General features: G+C 42.6%; 1 protein-coding gene across 5 annotated transcripts in view; it reads left to right on the forward strand.

The window, feature by feature from the left end:
- Positions 1-13,505, forward strand: part of NTRK2 (neurotrophic receptor tyrosine kinase 2) — a 389,675-nt gene that overhangs the window by 72,785 nt on the left and 303,385 nt on the right. For 4 of the 5 annotated variants that reach the window (XM_068973783.1, XM_068973784.1, XM_068973787.1 and 1 more), the window contains exon 9: positions 11,602-11,637. The exons of the other annotated variant lie outside the window; for it this stretch is intronic. In XM_068973783.1, the coding sequence (XP_068829884.1) occupies positions 11,602-11,637 (36 nt within the window). The remainder of the gene's footprint in view (positions 1-11,601; positions 11,638-13,505) is intronic. 5 annotated transcript variants of the gene reach the window in all.

Consider the following 13,505-nt stretch of genomic DNA (forward strand, 5'->3'; position numbering starts at 1 on the left):
AGTGCTGGAACCTTGCAGAGTCTGACACCAGACACCAGCCCCGGCCAGGCTGTTGTGAGGAGGGACAGGTGTTATCAGGTCTTTAGATGTCAGCAGGGCCCAGGTACCAGTCCAGATCATCACTGGCAACTTGACTTGCAACTGAGAAAGGGAGTCAAGACTTTCTAAACACTACATTGATTATTTCTGATCCCATGCTTGGAATTGAACTCCGCTCTGGTCAGTTTGGAGAAGGAAATGGCAACCCACTCCAGTGTTCTTGCCTGGAGAATCCCAGGGACAGGGGAGCCTGGTGGGCTGCCGTCTATGGGGATGCACAGAGTTGGACACGACTGAGGTGACTTAGCAGCAGCAGCAGCAGCAGCAGCAGCAGCAACTGGTCAGTTTTGAGTTATATTTAAAGTACAACAAGGAGCTTTCTGCTTCAAAATGCATCTGGAGAACAGTGATTTTTATCTTTCTAGCCCGTGGAAGAACACAGCTGGTGACAGTCAAATTCATTTCATTTCCTCTTGGTTTTCCATTGTCCCTTTACTATTTAGTCACTTCATGGTCTACTAGAACAGTCGCATCCTGCTCTTTGTTACACATTAATGGTTGAGTTTTAATTGTTTTTTAATCTTATTTCATTTTTTAAGACACATTTCTGGGGCCCATCTCTAGCAATTCTGATTCTGTGTTTCCAGGGTGAGCCTTGGGCTTTGGCATTTTTCATTTTTGAGATTCCCCAGTGATCCCAGTGTGCAGCTAAAGGTGAGAGTCACTTGTCTGGGATGGAATTCTGACCCAAGCAAGATTTTTCTGTTCATTGTTGAGTAACAGACAATCCTTGGATCACTTGAGGTTACAGATAGAATCTCAACTGTGAAACAGGATGTCGCTTCTGAGTTAGAAATCAACTCTGGACTTGATTTAAGGGTCAGTCTCCTCTCCCCTCTCTGCGCATGTTGGCAGAATGGGGGTGGAGGCTAGAGCTAGCTAATGAGATTTAAGCTTTTGTGCTGCCTGGGTGGAGGGGATGGGCATGGGGATGGAGGGCAGGGAAGTGTACTGGCTGGTGGCTCTGTGCTCTTGGGACCTGGGTGTGTTCAGTGTCGATTCACAGCTCATCTTTCCTGGAGAACTTTGGGATTCCTCTCTCTGCAGCCGCCTCTCCTGAAACTCCCAAGACAGAAATGCATCTGTGTTCTGGCTGCTGAAAGTAGCTCCTCCTTCATATCCAGGAATGGAGCTTTGTACGTTGGGGGCTCCCTCTGGCCCTCTAGACTCCCCCACAGACTTTCTTCTGTGCTGCCTCCATCTGGTCCAGGGGAGCCCTCAGGATCCCTTGACCTGACAATTCTGGGTGCACAGGTGGGACCCAGATGTCAGCTGCATCCCACCACACTTGGCCTGAGCCATCTCTGGGAGAGTCAGCCACTGGTCCTTGAGCCTTTCACCTGCAAAGAACACAGGTCATGTTCTCAAGTGCAGCTGTGGAAGCCCCATGGTGGGGTGGTGATGGTGACGCTTCTCCCCAGAGAAACTTCCTTATAAGTCTTTCCTTTTTCTCTCCTCTCTGGGACCTTTTGAAATCTCTTCATGTATCAGATATTTCAAAGGACGTGGATTCAATCATTGCTTTTGTGAATTCCACCTTTGGTGCTCACTTCGGTGTTGGTTACTAAGGCAGGAAGAGTCTTGCTTAACATCCTGTTGTACAGGAATTCTAGGATTTTGAACAATTTGTCAGGTCTCTCTGGAGGTTTGAGAAACAGAAAATGCTGGGCTACCTACTGGATGGTGATGAAACACAGCCCTTTTTTCCAATAATAGAAAACACTTCAACTACCCATAAAATGATAAAAGACGGAGAAACACTTGGGCTTTCATTACTGTCTCCTGCTTCTCTTTGTGGTTGTCTCTCTTGGCTTCTAATTCCCAGGGATGTCCCTATCCCACTATTAGGCAGGACCTACTCATGAAAGGAAGAGACCCTATTCAGCTGAAAGTGAAAGTGGAAGTGAAGTCGCTCAGTCGTGTCCGACTCTTTGCGACCCGTGAACTGTAGCCCACCAAGCTCCTCCGTCCATGGGATTCTCCAGGCAAGAATACTGGAGTGGGTTGCCATTTCCTACTCCAGGGGATCTTCCTGACCCAGGGATCAAATCCAGGTGTCCCACACTGCAGGCAGACGCTTTAACCTCTGCACCACCAGGGAAACCCTATTCAGCTGAAGATATGCAGAAATTGCAGGCAATAAAGAAGTAAGCGCTCCTTTGAATGTTCTCTTTTTGTAGAAGCCTTGAACAGAAAAACTAAGTGGAGTAGGTAGAACCTCAAATATTGTCCTTTTTCCTTTCAGTGAAATAAACTCCTGTCTCTTGTGTTAATCCACATGGCTCACTCAGATCTGATGTTTGAGCTTGGAATTTTAATCATGGTTATCCCACTCTCCCCGTTATTCAAAGGGAAACTTTGCCACAGTGAGAAGGGCTTGAGTCTAGGCTCTGATTCGCCTAAGAGTTGTGTCTTTCATAACCTCTGTGGCTTTGAGCAGTTTTCTTACCACCTCTAAATCTAGCTTTCCTTCTCTGTAAAATGTCAGGTTCTAACACTTAACATAGATGTGACTGTGAAGAGGAATATGTCTGGGCGTGGCCTCAGGGCCCCTCACCTCGCACAGGGAGGAGCTCAGTACTGCCCTCTCCTGGGAGAGGGGCAAGAACATGCTGCCAGTGCGCCCATCCTCACCTCCCCAGTGCGCCCATCCTCACCTCCCCAGTGCTTACGCTTTCTGGCCTTAGGAAGAAACTGCCCAGAACGGCTTCATCTCAGCTTTGGCTTTGTCCTCGCCTCTCTGGGGGCTTGGGCTTGCCCAGAGAAGAGGACCCCCAGACTCTGTCACTTGACTACAGGAGCTTTCTAGACTTGGCCTTTTTAGGAGAAAACTGAGTCAGTGTTAGGTTCCTAGAGAGGGTGGGTGAATATGAGCTGCCTCAGGTGTCTAAGCTCTCTCCCTTCCGCCTTGCCATTTGCAGTGGGACCCAGAGATACGCCTCTAGAGACAAACACATCTCTTGCCCTCACCCCCAACATTTTTGCAGTCGTTATCCAGCCCCCTCAATATTTAGGTCTGCTATTTTCAGGGTTACTCTATGTTTAACTGAAAAAGTACTACCCTCTATGAACGCTGGGGTCTTTTGACTTTGGCCACACTTGCCAAGGAATTATAAATCAGGATTTCTCAACCTTTAATGAGAGAGAAGCTCTCCCGGGGATCCTGTTAAATGCGGATTCTGATTCCATGATCTGGAGAAGGGCCTGACAATCTGCATTTCTAATGAGCTCCCAGATGGTGCTGCAAACCCATGGACCACACTTGAGTAGTGAAGGCAGTTCATTCAGTCCTTCCCTGCACTCTGGCAAGGGCTGGGGCGGGGGCAGTGTGAACACTGGAAGGACTATTCAGGCATTCATCGAGCTTACCTCACTGACTCTCCAAGGGTATTAACCAGGAATAATGATAAAAACGTGGAGTAGCTGGTGCACAGAGAAGCACTCTGATTTGGTTTACCTAAAAGCAGGATGGCTCAGGGCTTCTGGGTTGGCTCGGTGGTAAAGAAACTGCCTGCCTATGCAGAGATGCAGGAGGCTTGGGTCTGATAACTGGGTCGAGAAGATTCTCTGGAGGAGGAAATGGCAACCCACTCCAGTATTCTTGCTTGGGGAATCCCCTGGTCAGGGGAGCCTGGCGAGCTACAGTTCATGAGGTCAAAAAAAGTCGGACATAACTTAGCGACTAAGCAACAACAATAACATGATGACTTAAGGCAGCTTAGGAGAGTGAATCAGTGGAGGTGGTGGTGCAGGCACACACATGGAAAGCAAGGGGTTATCTGCAGATTCTCCAAAGATGCTTCTGTATCCTATTTAGCTTATGGGTGAAAAATAAGACTTGTCTAAGATGAAATTGATCCATTATGTGGCTGTCACTGGAATTCAGTCCCACATGTAGAAAAGTTGCTTCACGAACGTGAATGTGTGTGGAGACTGAGTGGAGATTAGAAGTGGAGAGGGTGCCCTTTTAAGCAGAATTCTAAGGAGAAATTCACGGCAGAGAGATTGCTTGTGAGGGCCATGTGGAAGAAACCTGGAGCTTTTGCTAGCATCTTCTGATTAGAAAGCACAAGTTCCAAGAATATTCAAGGTCAGGTATTATTGTAAACATGAACACATTGATTAAGAGTAGATTCTCTTGTTGAAATCATGACCCGAATGATGAACGCTTTAGGCTCAGAACAAACCTAGCCAGAGTGCTAGATGATAAAATACCCAGATTTTAAAGCTTTCCATTCTTTAGGCAGTACATAAAGAGTGCCTCTATGGCCCACTCATTCAGGAAGAATGTCACAGCTCAAGAATGCTCATTCACACAAGCAGTGGGAGTTAGTGACTTATGCTGCCTCATTCGGGAGCAGTTGTCTCCTATGCAAAATGTGCGTCAGAAGCAAACTATAAATATTGGAAGAGCTTTCCCCACAGCTTTTCATTTGTGCCATTTTATCCAAAGATTCATGACGTCTGGATGAACTAGCGCTCTCTACAATGCTTAGAATTGCCCTCGAACTGGCAGATTTAGATTTGGTGTACTTAGGCCAAAGAATGTGGGGTGAGGAAATTTCTCCAAATGTTATACATTCAGAAAATATAAAGCCCCCCACCCCCACTACTTATTCTTAAGTCCGTTTGTCAAGACCCATGTCTTGTCCTGGGAGTGAAAGGCAGAAAAGTTTTGCCTGCTTTTCTGCCTAAAAAACAGAGAAGGGTATGGTTCTGCTATAGACTCATAATAATCATGATAATTAAGATTTATACTTAAATAGCTCTTTTTGTCTCAAGAGGACTAATGTTAATTAATTACACCTCCTGAAGCTCCTGAGGAGTTGCCAAGCCAATGCTATTATCCTCTTCTGTCAGATGGAAGACTTCTTTGTTGTAGAAAAAGGGAAGAGGCTCTCAGTGCTGCAGGCACAGTAGAGATTCAGCCAGAAAAGGACCCGGATGTCTGAACCACTGATGTTTTTGGTCCCTGAGTTCTGCCTGCCATTCTGAGAGGGATGGGGAGAAGGCTCTGGAATTCAAAAGGTGGTCTGCCCTGAGTTAGAAAACACTGTTGACAAAGCAAAGGAAAGTTTATTTGAAAAGAACACATCTTTTGTTATTCCTTTATCGTGTGGAATCCTTTGAAATATTTTTAAAAATCAAGCTAAAGAGAGTCTGCAAAAAGAATTGAAAGGAAAGACAAAAAAGTTTCTTTTTAAGCGTTAGAGACGAAAAGCCTAAAGGAAAGAAACAGATGTGTCTTCTGGCCTCTGCTTTTATTTTTATCTCTAGAGCAGAATGGAAAGTGAACCCTCTGGTCAGGCTGCCTGTCTTCCCCCCATTTTTGAAATCCTGCAAATGTGTTTTTCCTTTTACTGTAGTGTTTTGCAGTTAAAAAATCATAAAGATTTACTCATGAAGGTTTATACAAAGTCATAAGATTTACCCATGAGCTATAAATGAGATTAGAAGATAGAAATAAATAGGCCCTCACATTAAGCTATTTAGCATGGACTTAAGAGAATGGTGGACAACGTTGGTTCGATATTGTTGTGGTGGGGGGGAGTGATTCTGTCATCCATGTTTAGAAGCTTAAATGTCCTCAAGGTCCATCTTTTGGAGGTGCAGACATGGCACGTTGAACACAGATCTTTGTCAGGAGTGCATGTGTGGTTGTAATTCAATCTTCATGGTTCTTTTTCACTTGGGGTTTTTCAGGCTGCACTCTGGACCTGTTAACTCTCTTCCCATAATTTCTGACAACAGGCCTTAGGTCAGCAAGAAGGTACTAGTGAGTGTAGCACCTGGAGGTACTCAACAGACTCTTCAGAAGATAGTACTTGAACATCAGACAAACAGACCTGGGCACTCATCTTGTTTTGGTTGGGAAAGAGTTTTAGCTTCTACACTGGAGTGAACCGCGGAGGTAGAGAATGGTCTGCTGCTTGTTTGGAATGCCAGTGGGTTAAGGGAGTCCCAGGAAGTCCATATTTTATTCTGGAGATTCCCAACACGAAGCTTTAGAGCTTGAGGCCACCTCTGTTGCTCCTATCTGAGATTTCTTAGTTGATGAGAGCTACTAGTATAGTCTTCAAGAAACCATGCCGTGCCGTTCTCAGTGGCTTCAGTCATGTTCAACTCTTTGCGACCCCATGGACTATAACCCTCCAGGCTACCCTGTCCATGGGATTTCCCCTGCAAGAATACTGGAGTGGGATGCCATTTCCTCCTTCAGGGGATCTTCCTGACCCAGGCATCAAACCCACATCTCCTGCGTCTCCTGCTTTGGTAGGCAGGTTCTTTACCACTGAGCCACTGCGGAAGCCCTCAAGAAACCATGACTCTCTCTCGGGGACTTTCCCATAGCTCAGATGGTAAAGAATCTTCCTGCAATGCAGGAGACCCTGGTGTGGGGAACCATAACCCTTCTCAAATCTCCACGACAAGTGCATTACTCAAGTGCATTTGTCTTTCTTTTCTTTTTTAATTTAAATTTATTTATTTTAATTGGAGGCTAATTACTTTACAATATTGTATTGGTTTTGCCATACATCAACATGAATCCACCACAGGTATACACATGTTCCCTATCTTGAACCCCCCTCCCACCTCCCTCCATGTACCATCCCTCTGGGTCATCCCAGTGCACCAGCCCCAAGCATCCTATATCCTGCATCAAACCTGGACTGGCTATTCGTTTCTTATATGATATTATACATGTTTCAATGCCATTATCCCAAATCATCCCACCCTCTCCCTCTCCCACAGAGTCCAAAAGACTGTTCTATACATCTGTGTCTCTTTTGCTGTCTTGCATACAGGGTTATCGTTACCATCTTTCTAAATTCCATATGTATGCGTTAGTATACTGTATTGGTGTTTTTCTTTCTGGCTTACTTCGCTCTGTATAATAGGCTCCAGTTTCATCCACCTCATTAGAATTGATTCAAATGTATTCTTTTTAATGGATGAGTAATACTCCATTGTGTATATGTACCACAGCTTTCTTATCCATTCGTTTGCTGATGGACATCTAGGTTGCTTCCATGTCCTGGCTATTATAAACAGTGCTGCAGTGAACACTGGGGTACACGTGTCTCTTTCAATTCTCTTTTCATTGACTTTTTCCCCTCCTATCCCATGTTTATCTTTTCTCATTCACTTTTTAATACAGATTATCTCCAACAGTGGTTCCTACCTTTAGCACATAATGATACATAGTGAATAAACTTAAACTAAATAAAAGGAACCAGTGAGAAATTAGGCTTTAAAATGGCAGATATCTTTGAATTTTGACCATTGCCAAAAGTCTGAAAAGGAAATGGTGATTTTTTTCCTGTTTCTGCATTTAATATGATGTTAATAGCTACTGTACTATTAGCATGTAAACATCATTGAAGCTTAGCTTGACTCAGAAGTTGCCAGAAGCAAAATAATATGCTTGTTAAGCTGGGGTCAGCTGGAGTAATGTGACCCTAGCATTTTGTAAAGTCTGGGTCTGTGCATCCTTCCATGTAGCAGGTCTTCTAAACCTTTGTATAGGAAGAGACATTTCTTTCTTTTGAGGAACAGGTCCTCATCAGACATAGTACAGTATGATAGGGAGGAAAAAAAAAATTGTTCCTCCCACGTTATCTTTCTGTGAGTTTCATAATCTTGTGCTAAATTTGGCTATTTCTGACAATGAAAGTAAAGTGACAATACTTCTCATGCATCTGGGACAATGAAACAAGGAAAAAATAGTGCTTTTCAGAATGTGTAGGCCTGACCTCATGGTTTTGCTGGTGAACTTGGTAGAAAAGCCATGCACTGATATGAATCAAAAGTTTGGAAAAGGACCTGTTTTCCAGGTTCTGAGCTAAGCTATTTCCTTTTGATCCCATCCCAAATCCCACTTTCCTGTACCCATTTGCTATATTGAATTGATTCAACATTTTGAATCTTCCTAGGGCTTTGTGTGGAGAAGGCAATGACAACCTACTCCAGTACTCTTGCCTGGAAAGTCCCAAGGATGGAGGAGCCTGGTAGGCTGCAGTCCATGGAGTCGCTAAGAGTCAGACACTACTGAGCGACTTCACTTTCACTTTTCACTTTCCTGCATTGGAGAAGGAAATGGCAACCTACTCCAGTGTTCTTGCCTGGAGAATCCCAGGGATGGCAGAGCCTGGCGGACTGCCGTCTGTGGGGTTGCACAGAGTCAGACATGACTGAAGTGACTTAGCAGCAGCAGCAGCAGGGCTTTTTGTGGAGAAGGCAATGGCACCCCACTCCAGTACTCTTGCCTGGAAAATCCCATGGGCAGAGGAGCCTGGTAGGCTGCAGTCCATGGGGTCGCTAAGAGTCGGACATGACTGAACGACTTCACTTTCACTTTTCACTTTCATGCTTTGGAGAAGGAAATGGCAACCCACTCCAGTGTTCTTGCCTGGAGAATCCCAGGGATGGCAGAGCCTGGTGGGCTGCCGTCTATGGGGTCGCACAGAGTCAGACATGACTGAAGTGACTTAGCAGCAGCAGCAGGGCTTTGTGTGAGTAATGAGTTTGGATGTTCCCTTTCTGTGATGAGGCCGAATACACCTGTATATCAGTCATATTCGGTGAAGTTTATTCATGTATAGTTTAGATAAATCTGGCTCTGAATCCATAGAGCCTCTTTACTTTCTGATGGAATCAGGTGGTGACTGCATGTAGGGTTGTTGAAGGTATGAGAAGAAATCAGAGTGACCGACTCGTCCCAGTTTTAGCACTTCCTATGTCCAGGGAAGGCCCCCATCCTGGACAAACTGCACAGATTTGCTCAAAACTGTCCCGGTTTTAAAACTTAAACTCCTTGGCCTCAGGCCATCTTAGATGGTTGTTTAATTTAGTATGAGTGAGGGTCCACATGCTTCAATACAAATACTTAAGAAATATAAATGAAGTTAATGACTTGTTAAAAAAAAAAAGAAAAGTTCTATTCTCCTACCTTGGGCTTCCCAGGTGGCACTAGTGGTTAAGAATCCTCCTGCAACATACTAGATGTGGGTTCGATCTCTGGGTTGGGAAGATCCCCCGGAGAGGACATGGCAACCCACTCCAGTGTTCTTGCCTGGAGAATCCCATGGATGGAGGAACCTAGAGGGCTACAGTCCATGGGGTCGCAAAGAGTCGGACATGACTGAAGTGACTTAGTACATTCTGTTACCTTGGCAAATATATATTTATAATGACCTGGAAGCCTGGGTTTGCAGGTCGAATTCTCAGACTCTTGGCATTCCAAGCAGAAGCAGAGTGGTTTCAGTAGAGCTGGTCCCCAGTCATGGCCCCTGCCCTGGGCTTCCGGTGATATGGTGGGAGCTGTATGAAGGGGATAGGTGTGCATGTGGCCATCTCAGCCCGCCTGTCCTGGCTCACACTCACTTGGGTCTTATGTCAGAGGGTGCTCATCCTGGTGGCGTGGCCGCCTGGAGGTGACAGTTGTAGGGGAGGGGCTTACCAGTCCTAGGAAGTTTGTGCAGGGCCATGGTGAGAAAATTCTGGGCCTTGGAGACCTAGAGTGAGGTCTAGAAGTGAGGAGCAGACTCTAATGGGCAGATGCCTTGCAGATTCAGATTGTATGTTGAGAGACCAGTGGGACCAGATCAGAATGGGATCTTCTGAGGGATGGGATGGGGAGGGAGGTGGGAGGGGGGGTCAGGATGAGGAACACATGTACACCCATGGCTGATTCATGTCAATGTATGGCAAAAACCACTACAATATTGTCAAGTAATTAGCCTCCAATTAAAATAAATTAAAAACAAAAGAAAAAAAAAAAGTAACGGATTACTGAGCAGTGCAAAGAATGACTTTCTTTCTTGGGATTATAGAACCTTTTCTTCAGCAGTGGTGGAAAATCCTAACTTTGGGGGCACGTCACTAGGTAGGTCCAAGGACGTTGCAAAGAGAAAAGACTTCAGAGGATGGGCAGGTGTCCTGTTAATGACATTCCTAGAGCTTCCATTGAGATATTCCCTTGCTTTATTCACTGAATTCCCCTTCAACTTGCAGAGTCACTTTCAAGTGCCTTCTCAGGATGTTGTATCAGCTACAAATAATTCTGACAATGTCTATTGATATTCTGTAACTCAAAGCTATTTTGAAATGATGCTTGGGATTATAAAACTCAAAATATAATTGAAAATGACTGGAATGATGACTTTGCATGAATTGATGTAGGGTCATCAGGAGTGGCTGTACAGGTGGTGCACTGCACAATTTCAGGTGATTCCATTAACATTGATGACAGTCTTAATGGTGCCCCCTAGAGTTGTACAAAGCACAGACTGCACAGCAGTATGCAATATCCCTGAATCAAAATGGACAATGATTGACTTATTTTTTCCCCTGCTAAAATAGGTATCTTCTAGATGAACTGTATTGAAATTCTGGCTTGAATATTAAGACCACTTTTATTTGGTTCTTCATTTAAATTAATCTTGATTATTTACTAAGAGCTACAAAAACAGAAAATAGGCTCAAGTTTCACTGATTTTAAGTATTTTTCTGTTAAGAGTCCAGAAATGAAATGAGAATCAAGTAAATTTTATAGTTTACAAATTTTGTATTTCACACAGTGAGGAAAGACTAAAAGCATAGAAAGTGACTTTGGAAATTCATTTTGTAATCGCTTAAATGTTACATCAAATTTTGATTTTAATTCCAAGCAGGCTTTCATATAGATACTGTAGTTTCAATAGTTTTGATTAAAGAATAAGTAGCAGAAAATTTTTTGTCACCTGTTCTTGTTAACAGTGATTTTAAAAAGATTAAAAAAATTTTTTTTAAATTTTCTTAGAAATATTTTAAAACAGAATATTCTGACCATTTTGGTGACTAAAGACATATCCAAAAAAAAAAAAAAGGTATACTCTTGAATTTCTTTCTTGACATAACATTTTTTGTAACCTCAGTAGAGAAAGTACATTTATTTTTCTGTGTTATATTAGGGTAATAAAAGGGTTATTCTGTCTTGGAAATGTCCCTCAAGACAAAGTGGAGAGAAAAATTGTACTTCAGGCGTTATCATCCAGGCTGGTTAATAATGTGTTTGTGAATACAAATGGACCTTCCAAAACAATGTATGAAAGTAAACCCTGAGTCATCAGAGAATAATCAAAGTGGATCAGAAGTGATCTTTTTCTGGAATGAAAATACCAAAATTATAATTAAATTGATCAAATGTTTAATAGAAACAGCAAAAAAAAAAGTGGCCATAGTTCATTGATGCTTGAATTTTTTCTCATTAAAGTGATTTTTAATTTCTGTTTGCCCCTTTCTTTTCCTTTCTGGAATAGAGACGGGAGTTGTGGGCTTGAGAAGAGCAACAAGGTTAACATGAAGCAAACCTAGAATTTCAGATTTTATTTACCTATAGAACAATCTATTCAATTTAAAACCTTCAATATGTATTTAGCCAATTTTAGTGGGCTTAGTTAGTAATTTTTAAACTTTGAATGCATACTTAACAAGATATCTTTGTTTTGTTTTGCTTTTTAGGTGCAAATCCAAATTATCCTGATGTAATTTATGAAGGTAGCTATCATGTGGTCTGTATTTTGTATTTTTTCAAAATATATTTGTCTAAAATGTAATAAATCAACTGAAGAAGAACTTTAAGCTCAATTAAATATACACTTCAAGCATGACTTAGGCCAAAACAATACTTCAAAAATCATTCGGTATTGATGGCTGTTTTCCCTTGATATTTACAATGCCTGTAAATAGTGTTTTCTCTCTCATGCTTGTTCTTGGAAGTAGTAAATCCATTCCGCTGTAACAGACATTTTGTTTCCATAATTGGGAACTAATTACCTGTTTAAAAGCCTTGACTACCAAGAAAAGGGAGGTGTATCAATTTCTGGCTATGACGGTAAACCCAATTCAAAATTATGTTTCTTATATAATGAAAAAGCCTGGCTCAGAGACAGGAACCTCAAAGGCAAGGCACGTTTTGAAGTTGGTGAAACCAGCAACTCAACCATATCATCAGGGATCCAGGTTTTTTTTCCCCCATCTCTGCACCCTCCTGCCCATTGTGCTGGCTTCACTGAACGCTGGTTTCTCTTATGGTCTTAAAATGAGTCATTCACATTGATGGGAGAAAGGGAGGAACTTCTGAAATTGTTCCAGAAGAAGGAGAACTTTCCCAGAGACCTCCATCAAACCTTCCCTGTTTCTGACTCAGGACTCGGTTGGGTCATGGTTCAATTTTGCCTCCATTATTGAGGCTGGATTAACCCTTGGTTAAATAGATCCACCCCTGGAGTTTAGATCAACTTTCCTAGAGGAATAAATTCCCTTGAATAAAATGGGTCTCTCTAAAATGGTAAAGAATCTGCCTGCAAGGTAGGAGACCCGGGTTCAATCCCTGGGTTGGGAGGATCTCCTGGAGAAGGGAATGGATACCCACTCCAGTATTCTTGGCTGGAGAATTCCATGGACAGGGAGCCTGGAGGGCTTCAGTCCATGGGGTTGTAAAGAGTCAGACACAACTGAGGAACTAACCCTTTTACTTTTGGAACGTGGAAGAAGAGAACCAAACTGGCCACTGTATTCAGTAGTTCAGTCGCTCAGTCGTGTCCGACTCTTTGCGACCCCATGAATCGCAGCACGCCAGGCCTCCCTGTCCATCACCAACTCCCGGAGTTCACTCAAACTCACGTCCATTGAGTCGATGATGCCATCCAGCCATCTCATCCTCTGTCGTCACCTTCTCCTCCTTTCCCCAATCCCTCCCAGCATCAGCTTACCAAATATCTCATCTTTCCTTTGCTATTTTAATTGAATTCCAGGGTCATTTTACTAGGTATGAGAACCCATTGTTAATAGTTTTGAAACCACTTTCATGATCAGGAGGCTTCTTTTGCGGAAATGGCAGGCTCAATTTCAAGATTTGGCTTGAAATTTAAAATTGATCAAAAGTTACATTGATCAAAATGTTGCATTTATATATTTATTCTATAAAATATATATTCTTTAATTCTGATGCACACCTTGACAAATGTGTATATTTATATTTTTAATGTAAAAATAATTTGCATTTTTAAATATAAAATGATTCTCTCTGTGTTTATGTGTGTATATTTAACTTGAGCTAATTTTATCTAGGGAATTAAATTGTCTTTTCTTGCTTTATGCATGTTAAGCCATATTCCCTCCAGGCTGTTGTGGTTTGGGTGATTTTGTGGATGTGATTTGTATATTTTTATATTTATTTGTTTTGATATGGCTTAAAGAAAGAGTACGTCAGATTGTATCACAGAGAAATTGTATTGTGATTTTTCCATTTTAAAATTATGTTTTGAACTCCTTTCCAATAATTTTAAGTCTCTAAAAATGTCATCTTTCCATTGGACTCAGATCACACATTGAATATTTGGCCTAAAATGTTGTTATATTAA

Source organism: Capricornis sumatraensis, chromosome 6 (assembly GCF_032405125.1).
Source record: "Capricornis sumatraensis isolate serow.1 chromosome 6, serow.2, whole genome shotgun sequence".
In the NCBI taxonomy this organism is placed as follows: Eukaryota; Metazoa; Chordata; class Mammalia; order Artiodactyla; family Bovidae; genus Capricornis; species Capricornis sumatraensis.